Source organism: Gambusia affinis, linkage group LG13, assembly GCF_019740435.1.
Source record: "Gambusia affinis linkage group LG13, SWU_Gaff_1.0, whole genome shotgun sequence".
Lineage (NCBI taxonomy): Eukaryota > Metazoa > Chordata > Actinopteri > Cyprinodontiformes > Poeciliidae > Gambusia > Gambusia affinis.
In genome coordinates this window covers 25,432,028-25,453,144 of record NC_057880.1, presented here as the reverse complement: position 1 = coordinate 25,453,144, position 21,117 = coordinate 25,432,028, and the positions used below count along the sequence as shown (strand labels likewise).

The 21,117-nt window shown below is 37.2% G+C and overlaps 1 protein-coding gene across 2 annotated transcripts in view; it reads right to left on the bottom strand.

Annotated features, from left to right (window-relative positions):
• fam204a (family with sequence similarity 204 member A) overlaps positions 1-21,117 on the bottom strand; it is a 67,142-nt gene that overhangs the window by 5,607 nt on the left and 40,418 nt on the right. The window contains exons 3-7 of one of the 2 annotated variants that reach the window (XM_044136004.1): positions 12,943-13,040; positions 12,784-12,865; positions 12,684-12,714; positions 11,308-11,410; positions 9,219-9,308 (exon numbers count right to left, since the gene is read on the bottom strand). In XM_044136004.1, the coding sequence (XP_043991939.1) occupies positions 9,219-9,308; positions 11,308-11,410; positions 12,684-12,714; positions 12,784-12,865; positions 12,943-13,040 (404 nt within the window). Of the gene's footprint in view, positions 1-9,218; positions 9,309-11,307; positions 11,411-12,683; positions 12,715-12,783; positions 12,866-12,942; positions 13,322-21,117 lie in introns of those variants that run through there. The other variant, XM_044136003.1, reaches the window with a different exon arrangement.

Below are 21,117 nucleotides of genomic sequence, written 5' to 3'. Positions count from 1 at the left end.
AATGCCTAAATAATGTGGCCTTAGTCAACTTTGGGAAAGCAGGGCTATATAAGAGAGGAATGAATATCAGATTAGGCAGCCTGGGTGCAATTTCAGGATGATTTCTTTGGAGTGAGGATGAATGGAGGGAAGAAGGAGAAGAAGAAAAAAGTGTTTTTAGCTGAGAAAGCTCAGTGTTTCAGGAACAACGATGGGGGTCAAAAGGCCAAGAGGTCAATCAATACCACCCAGATGGGGTTGCAGAGTAAGGTTGGGATGTTGGAAATCTGTACGTGTTTTCACACCTGATGACTCTGTGGAGACTGGGGACTAAAGCTGCAACATTTGTTACGTTTTCAGCTGCCGCGGTTCACTTCCACACAAACCCTTTGAAAAACCTGTTCCCCTCCTGGCCTGTGGGGGCGCTGCACCAAAAACCACTGGAAAAGACACTGAGTGCAACTTCCTTTTTCATGAAATGTGAACAAAAATAAAGTGGAGTCAGATTTTACCATTTGTAGGATTTTTTTTTTTTGGCTTTGGCAAAAACCACGAGTCATTTCTACTGCTAGCATGTTTGTTAGCGCTTGTGTTAATGCTTACATTTTACAGAATCATCATTATTATTTTATTTTCATCATGTAGATGATTTTATTATTCTTGTATACATTTTCAATTTTATATACTTTTTGTTTTATTTTTTTTATTTGGAATCTAAAAAAAGAGAACAGAAAATACATAAAATAGAAACAATCACCTGTTAGCCTGTCAAAATGAGAGTTAAATCAATTAATTGAATAATAAAAAAACAATATTAATCATTTCTATTTCCATCATTTATTTTTCTCTTTTTACCAAAAACTGGATGATAAAAGTTTTCAGTTTGTTTGGTCTCAATTTTGTTTACAGACGTCATAATTTATCTTATTTGTCGTTTTTGTTGTTTATTTTGGATATTTAAAATCTTTTCCAGTTCCAGTCTTAAATGTTCATTTAAATTTAAAATTTGAGAATGTGATTTTACATTATTACCATTGTATTATTGGTCTCAAACCGTTTATTGCGGTAATTTCTGGGACAATTTATCATCCAGTAGGATTCAATAATGCATATTCATATGCATATTCATCCAGCAAATGCATATTCATACGGCTAATTATTGTGCAGCCTATTAGGAAGGGAGCAATTTTCAAACGGTTCGGCTAATCAGGTTAATCTGGGTGAAAACGGTCCATTCAGAACCCAGTAAAAAGGCCAAACTGGGTTTTTGGGGATGTTGTGGCATTTTGTTGCATTTGAAACGTATTCAGACCTTTTGAACTTTTACAACTAGAGTTTTGTTTAATTGTTTGTTTTTTGGCACTTCCCTGAATTGTTATATCTTGTTTGGCGTGATCCCCATTACCGGGGTTGACAACGACGGATAAAGTTAGCAGGGAATCCATTTTATCTATGCAACAATAAATATCAATAATTAACTTAATTCTGGTTGTTGATTATTGCGCTTTGGCTAATTAAGCCTATAACAATCATCCAGTAGGATTCAATAATAATAACTTACTTTTGATTTGAACTAACTAGTTTCTGCAGCAATAGATAAACTTGAAACAGATTCTCCTGAAAACTTAATGATAATTTCATAATTGCAGCTAAAAATCGCAGCAATTTCAACTTCAGATCCTGAATCAGTCACCTCTGTGTTGCTGTATTCCCACAAAAGTTTATCGTTGCTCTTTGGGGAAGGTTTTTGTAATCTTGCCTTCACTTTAACAAACAGAATTACATGACAAAAAAAGGAAAACGGAGCCACTCTGGGACTGAGAGCATAACTCCACTTCCTTTCTGTTAATCTGATTCCATGTCATGTCATCTTCAGGGAACAGACAACAAAAAAATCTCCAAAAGTTTCCCTGCGTTGAGCCGTTTCATTATCTCTCCCCTTCTGAGGAGGGAGGCTTATTAGCAAGCTTTGAACTCACACTTAGAATAATATGCCATCAACAGTTTTATAAGCTAATTAGAAAAAAAAAACAGTTTAATTAATGAGTGACTGGCAATAAAATGGCAATCATAAAAAAAGAAACCGACGGTGCTAAGCTTCCACTACCACCAATTAAGGCCTAATTACAAACAAATTATATATGTGTTTTGCTGTGGGCTTTAATTTAAAAAAAAAATGCTTTAATTAAAAGAGAAAACATGCTAATTAATTAAACAGCACACAAATCTACATTGAAAAGTACGCTTTGTCTATCAAGTAATTAATGAAATACAATAATCCAAATGAGATTCCCAGGCATTTGATAAAAGCTTAGCACCCGTTTCAAAAATCCATTTCAAAATTAATGGGCGAACATTTAGTGTGAGTCACACTGAGATACAATATAAGTTCATTCAGTGATAAATAAAAGGAGAGTTAGCCTAAACTCTGCGCTGTAGCCTGGAGGAAGCGCGCTGACGCGGGGCGGAGACGCTCAATCTGATAAAAAACACTTCCCACAAAAGCTGCGCTCATTAATTTTTTTTGATTACAAACAGAAGGTGGTGAGAAAAAAAGGTGTTAAATAACATAAATATCATGAAACCCTCTTAGTTCAGCTCTTTGTTTTAACTAAGCCACCATGTCTCCTGACAAAACGCAGCAGCACCTTTGTTCGGCGGCGTTTAGGCGAGGCTTTCCAAAGGGTAGATTTCAAGGACAGCGGGGCTTTTCCTTTCAGCCGCCTATTGAAACATGAGCTCAGACATAATGAGGGACGCTCCATAACCAGCCGCAGAAACCGCTCCAGCAAATGCATATTCATACGGCTAATTATTGTGCAGCCTATTAGGAAGGGAGCAATTTTCAAACGGTTCGGCTAATCAGGTTAATCTGGGTGAAAACGGTCCATTCAGAACCCAGTAAAAAGGCCAAACTGGGTTTTTGGGGATGTTGTGGCATTTTGTTGCATTTGAAACGTATTCAGACCTTTTGAACTTTTACAACTAGAGACGCACCGATCAACTTTTTTCACTTTTGATACCGATATCTGAAGCTTGGCATCGTCCGATCCAATTAAAAAAACCCCAGCTGGATTGATTTAAAACCTCTTTCTTAAACAGAAACATAAATTTACTTAATTAGAAAATTGTTTGGTAGCTCTTCATCTGCTTCGTCAAACATGTAAAACAACTTTCCTTTGTTTAGTCAGTGAAATCAGGAGTAAAACAGCTGATGTAAACTTTAAAACATAAAATCTTACCAAGTATCTTTGGTCCAGTTTCTAGTAACTTTTCAACAAACTATAGGAGCTGGTTTTAAGTGAACAACTCCTTAATAGTGATGAAAAAGTTTTTGTTTTATTGGCAGATTATTTCTCTAAGGAAAAATACATTTTTCCCAAATTATAAGTGAAATAATCTCCAAGTGGAACCAGAACTTTTTCTTCAATATTAAGGAATTATTCACTTAAATCAGCCTCCTATATATATAAATTGCTTAAAAGTTACATATTAGTTAATTTTGTCTTATTTTAACTTTACTAAGATATTTTTTACTAGGGAATGGATAAAAAATACTTGGTAACATTTAGTGTTTTTACAGTGTGAAAGTGACAAAAATGATAGTTTGAATATTTTGGTCAAACATGTAAAAATAAAGTGCAACAAACTTTCTGTCCAACGGCTCAGAAAGTGTAACTAGGGATTCACAATATAAGGTAAAATAGATAAAAATACTTAGAATCAGGCAGAATAGATCTGCCCTTATAGATCAGGAACTCTCAGTATCGGATCAGTTCATCTCTAGTTGTTTTTTTAAAAGGTTTTATTGGCTCTAGTGGCCTTTATTTGATAGATAATTGACAGGAAAGTGGGTAATGAGAGAAGGGGGAAGACATGCGGTAAAGGTCGCCAGGCCGGGAATCGAACCTGCGACGGCCGCGTTGAGGACTAAGGCCTCCTTATGTGGGTTGTGCTAAACCCTGCGCCACCACAGCACATACCAGTTCATCTCTAGTTCTAATTAGAAATGGACCGATCCAATATTAATGTCAGTGAAGATGTTCCCAATCCATAAGGGCGGATCTATTCAGTCTAATTCTGTTTGTGCTCTGAGTGACGCCGTGTTTTATTATTTATACATAAATACGAAGAGAAGGAAACTGCCTGAGCGCTAACGCAGAAGCTAACAGCTACAGTCTTTCTTTTCTCTGCTCTTAGAGATTCAGCCAATCAGCAACAAGCAAAATAAAAGGCAGCTGCTGGATTGGCTGGTTTGCCAACACCAGCCAATCACGTATCAAGTAGCACTACATCCTAATTTTCAGGAAAATCCGTGACTAACAATCCATGAATATTTGGAGGACCAATGTAATGACAAATGGTGGTAAAATAGTCTTTACATTTTGAAACAGGCTTATTTAAGACACCTATCACTTACAGGCAATTTATTTTATCACTAACCTACACACAGTAACTGAGTTTAGTTTTATTTTTATTTATTGATGTTCTTTGTTGAATAAAAAGTGAAGAAATTAGCAAACTGAACAGAGATTCCTTCAAACAGTCAGTAAAATCTCACCTGTAGTCGATGTTAAACGTTTCCGTTTCATACCTGAAAATGTTTGGCAAAAATGACTAAAACTGATTTAATAAAAGTACTAAATTTAGCTTAAAATGGAAAAAGAAGTATTTCTCTAAAACCAGTAAGTAGAAAAAGAAAAAATAGATTTACAGATTGTAAAGAAACGCCATAAATAGCTTAGCTAAAGCTTTGTTTAAAATGTTTTTATTATTATTTATTTACCTTAAAAATGGAGGTTGTTGCATCTTTGTAGCTGTTAATACTTTCACTTTCAACAAGCAGGAATTAATCCAAAAACAAAGAGGCTTTAAAAGCTGAAACGACAATAAAAAACACCTTGAGTCCCAATAATGATGCATCAAAGACGGACGGAGAAGCACATATCTCAGAATTAGTTTGGAGCATTCACAACAGGTTTTAATTTTCTCCCAATCAAATTATTTTCATGCTAAGATAGAAAAACAGAAAAGTGGAGCAAATGGAAGTGATTATTCGAATTGCGGGAGCTCTAAACAACAGAGACAAACAGTTTTCTTTCTGTAAACGCGCGATTCTGACAGCCGGCTCTCCCTTTGCTGTGAGGAGATAAGAGCGAATCCGTTAGATTGAGGATGTAAATACGCTGCAACATTGTCGCCCAGAGTTTCCCTTACAAAGCGATGCCTGAAAGGGACAAACGGGCCTCTCTGCTTCTTCACAGCTGTCGGAAAGATTTTACATTTTTTTATTGTTAAGAAAACCTTTTCTTGTTCTCAGAGTAGAAAACCTGACAGAATAACGCTGCAAATTAAACATCATCTAAGCCTTTGGATTAAATGAAGGCCTCAGTTTGAACCTTGAAGTCGAGATCTTTGATCCGGTGAACGAAACAAACCAGCGGTGTTCAAAATGCGGCGCGAGGGCCATTTGTAGCACTGCCGCTGATTTTATGCGGCCCTCAACTACAATTCAAAAATGATCCAAATGTAATCCCAAGATGCAGATGAAAACTTTAAATTTTTAAAATTATTTCAATAAAATGTAGAGACTTTTACTTTATTGAAGTTGATTAACTTCAAAATTTATTACTGAAAATAATTTTGTTCAAACAAGCCCAAAAAGAACGGAAAACTAGACGCTTTTCTTTAAAAACAGCAAACATGCTAAATCTACGATTAATTTTGAGATTAATCAGGAAAATTTCTACATAAACCGAGAAAATTTAGTTTCAATAGTCATAAATGTGAAAATCAAAAATTTTATAATTTCACAAGATTTCTAGAAATTAGCTTTGAAATTTCTGAAAAATTTGTGAATGAAACTGAAATTTTGAGATTAATCTAAAACATTTTCTTGAAACAAACTTTGAAATTTTAGAGCTCCAAAAGTCTTTCAAGAAACTTTCAAGAAAACAAATCAGAAATTTTGAGAGCAATCTCAGAATTTTTCTAGAAAATAACTTGAAAAATTTAGTTTCAAAAGTTAAAAATGTTTAACATTTAAAAACTTCTAAAAGTCAAATATTTGAAAATTTCAGAGATAAATTTCTGAAATTAATCTTAAAATTTCTGCCAGAAATTTACAGTTTTTATTTATTTTATCTACGACAGCCCTAAGATACAGCTGTAAAATCCCCTTCAACATTAGGATCTACAGTAATTATCAATTTCTAAAATATTTTAATTGTGATACTTTATTTGTGTGATTTATGTTGCTTTTTTTTACTTTTGACTCGACAGTTTTGGCCCATTTGACAAGAACTTCTGACATTCCTGTAATGACTGTAAAAGTAAACATGCAAAACTTTGCATGACTTTTGGTTTTGGTGACTCCAATACAGTCAATTTCCCCTGAAATGAAGTTATCACTGCTCAGCAAAGGGTGTCTGCTGCCAAACTGCTGTCAGGCCCCATCACGGTTCTGGCGCCGGGCGGCGTGGAGCGGAGAACCTCAGCTCAGGCTAAAACCAACCCGGCGGCACCGTAAGAGGCTTTCAGGAGGGAAGAGCGCAGGTGCCACTCAGCAGAGCTTTCCTTTAAACTCCAGCAATCTGCTGCTGGTTAAAAACGGGGAATGAACGGAGCGATGTCCGTTAGAACTGGAGCGTGTTGGTAACACCGGTCCGAACGATGGAAGAGCTGCTGCTTAAAGCTCCGAGTCCGATTAGAACAGGAAAAAGAAAGTGGATGTTTTGGATCCCCCCCCAGGATCCAAAACATCCAAAATGGTTTCATGTTTTTTGCTTTTTTTCAGTCACATGTTAATGTTTGAGATCATTAAATGGATTTTATTATCTGATAAAGATAACTTGCAACACAAGTTTGAATTTTAATCAGATTTAAGTCCAGGTTTTGACTAGGCCTCTTCAAAGCTTTATTTGGTCTTCAATGCGACTGGAGTAAACGTTGGGGCAGAAATCAGAGATTAATGTGTTTCCATTATCTGTAAAATTACACAAATTGAAATTACAAAAATTAATTTGCTTAATGGCAACACGGCCATTTAGAAAAAACTCGTTTTTGATAAAAAACGTTTTGTGCCTGGTGTTATTTTTTTTAAATCAAAATAGATCTCTTTCACTAAAGTGCATTGGAAACATCTTTTATCACCTCACGAGTCACATGATCAACAACTGGATGTTACTACTGGCAGAAACGACAAAGAAGACAACAGGAAGTAGTTGGAGGACGATGGTTTGTTGTTTTTCTGGCTCCACCAGAACTCTCACAGCATCACAGTTCATTAAAAGCTGCTTGTCGTCCTAAAGTGTTGAAGCCATGGCTCCTCTGTAAAACTACAACTTCCCCAAACCACCCCATATGTAGCCGCTTCCAGGTAAAACTGGCTTGTCACGTAACACCACAGTTTAAAACGGTGTTTTTACGACATTAGTCAAATATAGACCAAGAAATTGAGTTGCAAGTAATTAGTGAAAGTTTTCCAGGTCCTGAAACAGCAAAACAGCCCCAGCATATTACCAACCTGACAACACAAAGTAGGCTAAGAGATCTCTGAAAACAACACATCAGACCCTAATCTACAGAAACAAAACTGAAGATTCTTCCCCACCAGCCATGCTTAACCAGCTTTAATCAGTTTGACTGGAAAGTCCATTTTTGGGGGGAGGTGTGAATGCTAATCAAACTCTGGTCCGCCTACAAACCTCAGTCTGGGTTTGGTCAGACGTCACAATTCAGCAAAGAGAAAAATATATTGGGCAAAATGGCCTCCATGGCGAAAACGTCTGCTGACCAAATTTAGGTTCGTCTTTTCACGTTTCCCACAAAACGTCTCTATGATCACCAATACAAAAAAATTGACTATTTCCAAGATGTTTGCCTACTTAGTTGTTGCATTTGGTTGTTTAAGTGATGTTTATGTCTAAATTCAATAAACTTTAAGGTTGATAAACCCAAAAATAATACAAATACAGTTTACTTGTAAGTTGAATTCTCCAATTTAAGCAATGAGTGAAACAGAAACTGACTGTTACTGTTTCATCATATTTAACGCTGAATACTCCGTCAATAACGCCATGTCTACAGTGGTTGATGTATTCATATATTTCATAGTTTACTCTAAAGTGTATTTCAATTTATTTTGTGGCTTGCAATAAATACATTTGTTTACAATTTATTGTAAAAGAAAACAAGGGGAAAACAACGGGTAGCGGCCTTACCTCATTCGTTCTGGAACTGGTGACTATCATATAAACAAACACTGTAAAAACACAAAATCTTACCAAGGATTTTGGTCTAGTTGAAGACTGAAATACTTGTTTTAAATAAATAATATCTTAATATTGATAGGGTTATTATTTTACTTGTAACAAGACATTTTTCCCATCTTATAAGTTAATTTATCTGCCAACCTTTTAATCAATATTAAGAAAATATCTATTTAAAACAAGCTATTATATCTTGCTAAAAAGTTAATTTTAAGTTATTTTGCCTTATTTCAAGTGTACCAATATATTTTCTCTAGAAACTAAACCAAAATTAATTAGTAAGATTTTGTATTTTGCAATAAACAGGATGAAAACAAGAAGTATATTCTTACATTTTCATGAAGGCAAAATTTTGAGCATTATTTAAATGATTTAGCTGAAATTCTGGCCCAACAATAAAACCAGAGCCAACATTTTGTTTTTTTATTGATTGAAGCTCATTTGATGCTGCAAGCGACACAAAACATAAAACAAAGACGTTGAAGTTTGTTGCAGCTCAACACTGTATAGCTTTGTGTCTTTAAAACCAAAATTACATGCATGTGTGTGTGTGTGTGTGTGCGTGTGTGTGTGTGTGTGTGTGTGTTACATTTTATGCTAAATTACTTCCAAGCCACTCGATCTCCGACGCCGGCCTCAGTAAAACTTCAGGCAGTGCATTTAGGGACACGAACACTTCAAAGGTATGAAACTCTTACCTGCAGAATGATTTAACAGTTGGCTTGAAAGCAATGCAGCCGTTCATTAAAAAGCAGAGCCAAAAGTCCTATAGACACTGCAGCACTTCAAAACTAAGGGGAGGGCTTTCCATTAACTCAATAGGAAAAGGGCTGCGGGACTGAGCGGCGGATGTCTGCGTGTGTTTTTGTTCCTCTCTGTCTTTGCAGCAGAAAATGGCCACGGATCCATTAGCTTGATTTGTCACAGCGGGCGCAGCCCAAAGATGGCTTATCTATCTGCTGAACGTACCTCTCGACTGGCGAGTCTGTCGCTCATCTCCTCCGCCTTTGCAATGTCCCCTTCAGCGACGGCCTCCTCCATGCTCTTTTCCAGGCCGGACTGCGGATAAAAATTCAGTTTTTTTTCTCTCTTTTTTATTTGAAATGCGAGCAGAAAGCGAGCGAGAGAGAAGAAGAAAAAAAAATCAAAGTAACTTGAAAATCTCCCCCCAGGCTGTATTTTTAATATGATCGCCATTACTACAAATATGTAGATTTTGCCTCACAAATGAAAACCTCTTTGATTGGATATTAGTGAGGAAATCTTGGAAATGCTACAGGAGATTACCAATCATAAATGTGATTCTTTAATTACATATTTCCATCACAGAGCCACCGATAAGCCCCAGGAGCCCAAATCTTCATCAGAGTACCGTAAATAAAATACACCAGAACACAGTCGTAAATACGAATATTTCCACATTAAAGATGCTCAAAACCAGTTGGTAGTAATATTTCATTTACTAATAATTACTATTTCACTTTGCAGTAAAGATAGTTTAGTTAAACATGAAGATGCTTTGCACCACATTTAGCTCAAGCTACTCAATTTTATTCTCGCATTATCATCAAGACTATTCTTGTGTTATTTCAATTTTTTCTCATACTTTGACTATTCTTGTATTTTTATGAGTGTATTACTATGTCTTTATTCTCATATTTTTAGAGCTAAGTGCTCAAAATGCGTTTGAGATTAGCTATTGGATGAAAATATTAGGGGTAAACTATTAAACTGTTTCCTTCATTTTGGTTGATCATGATCGGTTGATATTTATTAGAAACTAGGGCTGGATAATGCACCTGGAAAACCTAACTCCATATGAACGTTTCACATCAATACGTATCAATAATTATTAACTAGTTTTTTTGTTTTAAATACTTCCAAACTATTTATGTGACTCTCCTCTTTTATTCATGGTTTCCTCTCATGTTGTCATTTATTTTGAAGCAGTCATAAGACAGCAGTGAAACATTAAACTGCTGCTGTGCCAGTTACTCAACAAGTTGTTGCTAGGTAACCAAAGTTGGGAGGAAACTTGAAACTGGTTCTAATCCAGCAGCTTGTTGCTAGGCAACCAAAGAGTGAGTTCACTTTTCAGATTTTTGTTTGTAAAGAGTTTTCTAAATCCTGAATCAACTCCCATTTCACAATGAGGCAACACTTTGACCGGGTTAATACAAAATTCAAAGTGCTTGGTAAAGCGCATAATTTTTTTTATTTTGTTCATACGAACATTAGTTTTGTTTTATTCCTAAACTTTCAATACTTTATATTGTGCTGTTTTTTTCCCATTAAAACTTATCTTTGTCTGGGTCAGTATTAGGGCTAAGAAACAAAATTTTATTAAATTACGAGAATAGAGTCGCAACATTATGAGAAAATGTAGTGATGTTACGAGAACAAAGTCAAAATAATATGGGAAGTCGTAATAATACGAGGAAAAAGATCAACATAATTTGAGAATAGTCATAAAAATACCAGAATAAAATTATGTGACAAAAAGTCTGAATATTTTGAGAATAAAGTTGCAATATGACAAAAAATATGTAACGATACCAAAATAAACTTGTATTAGAAGAATAAAAATGTAAAGAGAGTAAAGTTATACAACAAAAAGTCATAATTAGAGAGTAAAGTCGTAGTAAAAAAGTTGTAATGATATGTGAATAAATAAATACTGCACTCCAATATTACCAGATAATAATATTAGAAAAATGAAGTAACCAGAGGTAACCAGGGGTTGAATAAATTATTTTCAGTTACAGCTATTCCTTTTGTCTGCTAACATTCAGACTTCTTCTTCTCTAGAAAAAAAAAAATCACACTTTCATCTCAAGCGCAACAGAAAGGCTAATCTTATCACTAAACGTCACAGAACATAATCCCTAATATTCTTCTCTGTGTCAGGTTGAGTCATTACAAAGGATCCACACGTCAAATCGCATGAGACAATCAGAAGACACAGCGGCACAGAGACACAAAGGATGTAAAGGTGTTACTAACAGCGGCTATAGAGACAGAATTAAAGCTCAGAGGACAGGTTGGGAGGCTTCGTTACCTTCAGAGGCGGCTTGGAGCAGGCAGGGGGTTGAAATCGATCGTTCACACCAAAATACTGCTTCAGCTCCTTCCAGTGCTTCTCCCGGCCGTCCTGTCGCTCCCTGACAACAACAGAGCATTCAGTTAGTTTTAAATTTATATGGACAAACAGCAGTGCAAGGCAAACTGGAGGTTGGATAATTTAAAATAAACCTTCCTGGTTCGGTTGCAGTGAATGAGAACAACATTTTGTCATGAAAGAATTACTGGAACATTACTTGATCCAGAAAACAAAACATATTTGGCACTTCTGGCATCTCAAATGAATTACCAACAAGGGCATAAAAATATATCACAAGCTAGATTTTATAAATACAAAATGTCAAACTAAGACCTGACAACAAATCAAAAATATATATTGCAAAAGACACACGATCAATATCAATAGGTAATATATTCAATATATAGAATATTAACAGAACCACTGAACCTCATAGTGGTTGGAATCAACCAACTCACTCACTCTTTGGTTACCTAGCAACAACCTGTTGAGTAACTTTCACAGCAGCAGTTTCAAGTTTCCCCACCGTGCCACAAAACTGCTTAAAAACAAAAAACAACGCCGTGGAATGAAAACTGGATAAAACAGCAAAGGTCACGCCTCCAGTTGGGAAGAATTTCAGATGTTTAAAACATAAAACTAATCAGTAATTATCAATATCGACTGATATGAAACACTTATGATACATTCTTAACCATCTTGTAAGTAGCAGTCTGTCTCACTGAAAAAGCCTCTGACTGAAGACACACTGTAGTTGTATAACAGATAGCAGGGATTTTAGTTAAAGTGATGCCATAAACAGCTGTTAATATCAGTAAGTTTTGCCACAAACCTTTCATTTATCTGCTAGAAAACTGATTCCAGTCAGACATCCAGATCAACCAATGAGAGACCCCAAAGAAAAATGTAGGTTTTGGTTTGGCCCAGCAAGCGCTGACAACTAAATCTACCTCGAAATCTCTGTGGGAATATTCTCAAAACGGTTTAGGACAAGAGCAGACTCACAATCTGCACAATCTGATAGATTTGGAGAACTTTTGCAAGATTAAGTGAAAGAAAAGTTAAGATGCTGAACAATGAAACTGAAGCTAAATATGCTTCAATTAAGTATTTCCTTCTTACAAACTTCTCTGTTTCAGTTCAAACTTCAGAATGAAGTAAATATTTTGTCAATATCTAATGATTTTATATCACAAAACTCTGACATTTTAACGAAAAAGGAGATAAAATATTCTGTATCCACTATGTTCGAAAATTAAAGCAGAATTTATTAAAAAGTACTCATTTGCAGCGTACATAACATTGTGTGTACATTTACGGTGCACAATGTTTACCTGTCCTCTGTAGATTCCTCGCTTTTTCTTTCTGTTAATTACAAAATAAGATAATTAATAAAGTCGTTTTTAAATTTGCTGAGGTAATCATGGATTTTACCTTTTTTGCGTCTTCTTTTTCTTCTTTCGTGGATCTTTGTTGTCTTAATTTCATCTTTCTTTTTCCGCAGCTCCTGAAATTTCTGCAGCACACACACAAATAAAATTAATTCACAGCAGCTTTAATAAAACAGGAATACAGCTCATCATAGGGACCTACCTGCCACATTTCCTCGGATATTCCAGGCATGCTGCATGTCCTGGAATCATCGTCGACATCGTTCCCAGTCTGAGTGGATTCACCATCATCCGGAAAGCCTGTGTTTTCAGCAACATGGCTTAAATTTCCAGCAGAAAGATTCTCGACTACATCATTTTCTGGTTCATCCTTCTCCTCCTCGTCTGGACTGAGGTCGTCTTCCGTTAAATCTTTGGGTAACAGCCCGCTATACATATCGAGTCACTCATTTAAACTAAAATTATTCAAAATATTAAGCTTTACTCAGTGAAAAACTCCGGGAAATCCTTAAACTACATAACAGTTTAACACGGGCACTCGTTTCCGGGTAAACACTGTGACGTTTTTGCTGTGAACGCCCTCATTGGCTGATAGCGAATGACGTTGAGGAAACTCACCAATGACTGAACGAGGATGAAACTAAAAATGTATTTGGATGTTTCGATTATACAAATTAAGTCCTTTTTACTATGTTTAGATTTTTATTGATATTCAAAAGTGGAATACATTAAAACACTATAATTTTTCAGCTGTTCCATTAAAAATAGTGCTAAATTGCAAATAGATTGCTGGCTAGATACTTAGCTAGCAAGCTAGGTAAATCGATTCCTCTGAAAGTTTTTTTTAGAACTCATTCATATCCTGTCAGTAAAAATAAATGTATTGCCACTACCGGATAATGGCTCTAACCCACATTCTACATTATATGATAATATAAAAATAAAACTCATTGTTTCTACTGTTGCAAAAATATTATTGTAGTAGTAGTAATTTTATCAATAATCTTTATTTATTGTGATTTAATAACAATTAGAACCTGCTATATTGACTTTGTAAGTGCATGTTCCATGGAATATTACTATCCTTTATTTCCCTGTACTTTTTAGAATAACACCAAATGGATATTAGCTGGTAATTAGTTGAGCTATCTGCTCAGGTAGCCATCCCACAGTTGGCAGCTTGTCGTTTTGAAACATTAGGAGTTATTGTGGCACTCTTTTAGCTTACACACCATAATTTTGTGTTTTTGTGAGGAGAAAAATGTATAAACTGACATTTTTTTTCTTTTTATTAAGTGAAGTAAAAGTAGTATCCTTTAGTAGTAATAGCCCAGAAGAACCCTCCAAATAAAAATCTGAAAACGTCTTTTAAGAGTTAAGGCAGTAGTTGTAAAAACTTGAATAAACGTGAGTGAAAGCCACTTCTAATTGAGGTGAGCCAGGCGACTAACAGGTTTGTGAATTACCAGGAGTCATTCAGATGTTAACCTATATTTGTGTCATGTTCTGGCTCAGATAAGCTTCCTTCTATGACCAGTGGTTCGCAATTTGCTTAAAGTGCTCTGGGCATGACATTATTATTAGAATGATTAGCATGCAAATCTTGTATAGCCCCTGGCACTGGCACAGGCATCTACCCTTAAATTGCTCTTTCACATTCATTCACATTAGGCCCCCTTTTGGTTGCATCTTAATGCGGGACCGTAATATACATAAATTATAGCCCGTATTTTGTGTGTCACATAAATGCAGGATAAAGGGTAAAAGACCCATAACTTCAGACTATATATAAAAAGGTCGATTGAAAAAGTAGTGCTTTATTTCTAATGCTAAAGCTAGCTCATCTACATATAAAAAAATATTCTTAAAAACAGTTTTTGATGGACAAGCGGTAATAGTGTCTGAATATAAATATTGTTATTGTTTTGTTTTTGCTTATTTGACATAATGTTGAGTTTATGGCAATAATAATATACTTACTTTTTAAAAAACAAATCTATTTCAGGAGATATTTATTAGTAATTATTATTTTTCTTTATTTCTGAAATAACGAGAATTAAGTCACAATATTACCAGAACAAAGTTGTAAAATTACAAGAAAAAAGTATTTTTTAAAAAGAAATTAAACAGTTTAAGAACCATTTCAAAGTCCTGCTACTGATAATAACTTGACTTTGATATGTTAAATGATGAAATATTTTCTTATTTGTAAAACCAAAGTATAACTTTATATGCTGCGCAACATTCCTCATTTTAAGTTTTTACTATGTTTTGTGTTAGTTATTATAATATTGCTACTTTATTCTCCTAAAATTCTGCCTTTATTCTGGCAACGAGGTTTTTTATGTGTTTTATTACTTGTGACTCGTATTATTCCGACTTTATTCTTGTGGCTTTTCCATGTATTATTACAACTTTATTCTGGTAATATGACTTTATTCTTGTGTCATTAATCCTTTTTCTTGCAATCTTCTGAGTTTTTTCACTTATTTCAACTTTATTAAGATGTTATTCTCATGTCTTTACGACTAAAATGACTTTAGTTTAGCACGGCGTTTCTCTTGCAATATTATGACTTTTTTCTTGTAATTTTTTCTCTTAGCCTAATAGTCTCATAACACCAACTGGAGTTTTTGCCTAAATATAAATAAATAATGTAAAAGTCCTTGACCTTGCTATGATCTTAGAGATTTATCCAGTTTATTTCTGCTGCGTATATTAAAGTTGAGTGATAAAGCTTCTGTCATCCTGAACATGTAAAAAACATTTCATCCTCTGAAATAGGCCGCCATTAACTGGTATCACTCACTCTGCATTATCGCCACTTTAATTACATTCATGACAACACATCAGAGACTGAAGGTAAACGAAATGCACAAAGTCAACGCTAAAACTAAAGAAATTTGATTTCCAGGTTTAAATCATTTTTTTATTGATTAACAGGCTTTGTGTTCTATTTCACAGTTGAATTAATGTCTCCTCCATCCATCTTCCTCTCTCTCCCTGGCAATGTGCTGCAGTTCATTATTTCTGTCATTTCTTGGTAATTTGGAGTTGGCTGTTTAAAACTTAGAGCCTCTTATTAAGTTTTTGGCCACGGTGGATAAGAGGCAGGACTGTAAGAGCACAGAGATAAACTAATCATCTTAAAACCCTAATTATTAGTATCTTACTGTGACAGACTGTTTTTGCGAGCCAGCCAAATTGAGCCTCAAATGAGGAAAGGCATATCTGTGGAAGTGGTAATAATTTTAAGTCATCTCGATCTGGCTTGGTGTGGCAGAATTCATTAGTGGAGATTAGCGCTGTGTGTACAAAGTAAATGAGATATCTAATAGCAAACGTGGAGGTCTGGGGACTCTTAATTTCCTCGCCAGTATGAGGGATGATGTTAAGAGGTGATTTTATATATTTATATATATTTTTTAATGTGGTGGCTTTGGTTATGTGGATTTGTCTGCACTTAAACCAAGTAGTTAAACCAAACGGTGTCGCTAAACTGCTCACCTCTCACCTTCCTCTGAGTTTTTGCAACAAAAACGAAACCCGAATCAGATTAAAAGCCGGCATTTTTCTGCCAGAAGTTAATTATGTGTGTAAGGAGAAGGTTAGGGGGAAAAATAATAAGATTACAAAGAATAATTTGCTGATATAATTACACCAAAATTGGGTACACACAATCGTAAAATACATGTATTGCTTGACCCGGGTTAGCCGGTGAAATAAATCCTCCTTCTATAGCCTTTGTTAATTTGTTTTTATCATCTCCAAGTGGTGTTTGTGCAGGCAGTTCAATTTGCATGTGTAATTCCACTGTGCAAATTGACAACAAGTAGATAATTCGAGGAAATGGGCTGGTTGCAGGCCCCTGCTATCTTCCAGAGCCTATTCATTTTGAGGAACCACTGAGGCATGAAACTCATACATCAACTATTTCCTGACAACGCTTTGGCTTATTGTCCCCTAAAATGTCATTACAGCCATTATTTATGAAGCTAATTCATTTATTAAACCATATTTACTCTGACAGAATTTGTTACATTCTATCCATGTTGTGAGCGTCTGAAAATTGTCTCTCTGTGTGGGAATCTGCACAGCTCACAAAGTCTCAAATTAAAGGATTGTGTCTCCTGAAATAGTTGGAATATTGTAGAAAACTTGTCAAGAAAATCCGAGATCATCCCACTTCCCCATGCTGGAGATTTTAGTTTAACAGTAAAAATAAATAAAGTTATCTTTAAAATTAATTACTCAAGTAAAATCTAGACCCAACATTAGACTTAAATGTCAATAAAATCAATTTGGTTGTGTGTGTTGTTTCTGTCTCCTGCAAACTTTGCTTTAATTCTACTTTTTTCTATTTAATCATAAGAAATCATAGTCAAGACAGAGAGAGTCATGAAACAGGAAAAGCAGTTTCCTGGAAAAAGAGGAAGTAAGTTTCCAGCCTGCAGATTTATAAAAATAGTTCAGACTATTACTTAGCATGAAAGTTTTAAAGAAAGAAATCTAAAGATTGTGAGTAATTGGATAAGATTCAAAGTAAAATACTTATATTAATATTGGTTTACTTGTAATAATACTTACACTTACACTTACATTAGTGGGAACTCTTACAAGTAAAACAAGTAACTGTAACTTTGATATCAAATAATAAGAATCATGGATTATTCTTGGTTTCTTTACAGAAAACATTTGTAATAACTCACATTAAGATTATAATAAGAGTAACTGATAAATTATGGTTATCATAACATTATAAAAGAATGATAAATCAGAGAAGTAAAAGAAGTTATAAATGTGATTTTTACTCTGAACTTGAAATGTTATAAATGTGATTTTTACTCTGAACTTGAAATGTTATAAATGTGATTTTTACTCTGAACTTGAAATGGTGTCAAAGGTGTAACTGCAATTAAAGATCACTGATGTGTTGGAGGTAGATTGTAGGTGAAAGGTTAAGGGAGAAAGAGGAACTAACAGGAGAGCAGAGATGGTCAACACCTTATTTGGAAACAGGTTGTTGAGCAAAAGTGGGTGCGACTTTAGCAACTCTCGGTGCGAAGATGTGAGTTTGGAGGATGCAGTTGCTCCTTTTCTCGGAAAAGGAGTCGTGTCCTACGTGCCTGGGTCAAAGTGACCCAGGTCACAAGTGTCACAGGTGCATTATTTCGCAACCTTCAACAGTAACCAGGGCGAAGGCCTGAGCTAAGAGTTGGGGCCTGGTTGCGCAGTCATGAGGATGTGCTTACAGATGTTCTTTTTCTATAAAAATGCCTAGGAGACTGCTACAGCTTTGTGTGTTGATTAATAGTGATTGCTTAATGTGTAATCTCTGTATTTTAGTATGTTTTCTGTAACGATGAACCAAAATCAAATAATCTAATGTAATGAATTGATGTTTTATATAAAACAAACTTTATTGATTAAAGTTAATTATATGGATAAGAGTATAGAATCAAAGAAAGAGAAGGAAGGCTGAGGTGGGTGCAAACTGCAAATGTCAGAACATGAGAGTGGGTTTAGTTGTGCAACTGCCAGGTCACAAGTATGCCTGCCACTTGAGAAAGTTTCCAATAGTCGCAGGTGTCAAAAGCACGTTATCTCGCAACAGGGTCAATATGACCCAAGTCACGAATGTCACCAGAGTGGTGTGCAATCTCCCACAACGGTTGGGGCCTGAGTGTAGAGGCGGGCAAACGCAAGCAGCACCCCTGCTCTCTCTCTCTATCTGGGGTACATGCCCACAAGTGCAGAAACGTATAAAAATGTGAGACCGAGGTGATACGGTGTTCTTCGTCGCCGGCGCTGAGACTCTACACAAGTGTGGTAAGAAGACCAGCAGAGGACTACACCCTGGAACCAAGAAAAGCGCCTCACAAGGAGGACAACGGAGCTCCTCACGCCGGACCAAAGGGCGAGATCCACCGACCCAATCTCTTGGTTCCTCATTGGATTTCCACACTCTGCACTCAACTCCACGATCTCAAAATACATCGCAACAGACTTGGGGAACTGATCAAAAGTCAAAGTATCGACTAAGGGCTGTTCGGCTGGATGAAGCAGACAGTTCATTTTGTTTCGGTTCCAAAGAGGATTTATGATTCAAAGTCAAAGACTCTGACCAAGGACTACAAGGACTCCTGTTGCCAAGATCCGATACCATCGATGGGTATGAGTTGTGCCACACCCCAAAGCCTTATTTGATAGATAGATGACAGTGTAGGGAGGTTGTTAGGTAAAGGTTGAATTGATCTAAACTATATTGATTTTCTTTGTATGGTAATCACAAGTAAATTCTGTATGCCTGTCATTTTCCCTGCTAAAGCTTGCTTAATAAATTCATATATTTTAAAAATTCTGATTAGGTTGTGGACATTGAAATTAATTGAGTCATTTGAATTAAAGTGCTTCTATTTATAGTAAAATCAGTATTCATGATTCTAGTAATGTGGTGGCTTCAGACTTTCCTTTGGTGAGAGAAAAATAATGACCCTGTGATTATCTTAGTCTTAGTCACTAAAAATTATCTAGCCGTTACCAAGTGCACGTTACAATTTTAGAAAGGGAACTACCGTTAACAGAAGTGGTTATTGGAACTATGCGGCTGTGAGGGCTACTCGGTTGATTGTTCCTTAACTGGGAAGGGTCATAACTTCTGGAAGAAGGTGGTCAGAGCTAGACGAATCCCTTTCGCCACCAGTTTAAATAGATTATCTCTTATAGATCTTGTTCAGGGTAAGACCCAGGTCTTAGAGATTCTCCGGACCTGTTAGACAGAGAACTGGTTCAGTAGTCAGCCCGAGGAGTTGTGAGGAGAGGGCGGGGCTGGCTATTGCGCAGTAACAAACATGGCGTCCCTGGGTGGGCCCAAGTCCAACGGAGTAGGAGGGCCCCAGGTACTAAGTCAGTAAAAACAGATGTGTGATTCTGAATAGCTCACTTAGTGGCTAGCTCTTAGGGAGAGGAGCTAGTGGTGACTGGCAGGGCCAGTCACAACCCTTGCAGTAACTGTATAGCATACAGGTGAGGGAAAGCTTCTACTGAGGATACCTGACCAGATCCAGACAGTGAAGCCAGTAGCCAACCCGGTCTAGACCCATCCCTGCTCGATAACGTTAAGAGAGGCTTTGGGGGATAGACAACTCGAAGACAAAGAACAAGAATGGATAATAAAGAAGATTGATACGGCCACGAAGAAGAGGAACAAAGTGGAGGAGGGGAGCAGTCTGAGCTCTCCAAGTCCCAACTACAGAGAACTCCAATGAAGTTGCTGCTCAGTGATGGATTCGCACCAGGACAGAGCCAAATCAGCGCATGTTCTTCAATCATCACTACTTCTACAAGAAGGAGAAGAAGGAGCGGGAACCAGCATCAGCCCCAGCTGCGAGAGAGGATTCTGACGTCGCTGAGGCTCCATCCCGTTTCCCGAGCAGGACAGGGACCCCCGGCGGAGAGCTGGGATCGGCGGACCTCATCGACTTGGCTTCGGATGAGGACGAAGGACCATCTCGACCGGCTCCGTCACCAGCCCAGGAAAGTCCTCGACCGACACGTCTGGAGGAAGCGGAAGGAGCACCCCAGCGGAAGGTTGAGGAGGAGGAGATGGAGACGGCTGCGATCGACTGGTTGTCGCAGAGAGCCCAGCTGTCCGAGTTTCGCCCGACGCTTCACAGCACGGAGAGGAAACCATCGGCACCGCCACGACATCGGGATGAGAGCAGCTCCGGCACGAGGGGACAACGGACGAGGAGCATCAGCGAGCAGCGCATGAGGGAGCTCATTGGCGTGGGAATGAAGAAGTGGGACAGAACTCCCAAAGGTCGGGAGGTCCCAGAAGAGTGGACTGTTATGTCCACGAGCGGAAGATTGTCTTTGTCGATACCGAGAAGAGGGACAGTACTCCCAAAGGTTGGGAGGTCCCAGAAGAGTACGTGGACGAGGTTGTGCGCAGTGTGCATGAGGCCCTAGGACATGCAGGCGTGCGATCTACCCGTAGGGAGCTGGAGGAGCAAGAGCTTTGGATCCCAGTGAAAAAGGTCCAACGCTGCGTGCTGAGGGACTCATAAGTGTGGTCAATACAACGCAGGTCGCCGAGGGCAGCGGTTGGAGGGATTGACCATCAAGAGCACAGTCCCCTGGGGCTCAGTCTGCATGGATGTTATGGGCCCCATGGGGAAAACAGGAAAGAGGTGAGAAATACCTCTTGGTTCTGATGGACTCAGTAACAGTGACAGCTGCTAGAAGAGCAGGTCTTCCCTGCAGAGGAACTCCGCTTCACGTCACAGAAAGCAGGGAGGCGAAGACACTTCTCCTTTTGCCCAGAGAAGGAAAAGGGAAGTTGCAGCTCAAAGTGTCATTGGAAACAGGGCAGAGA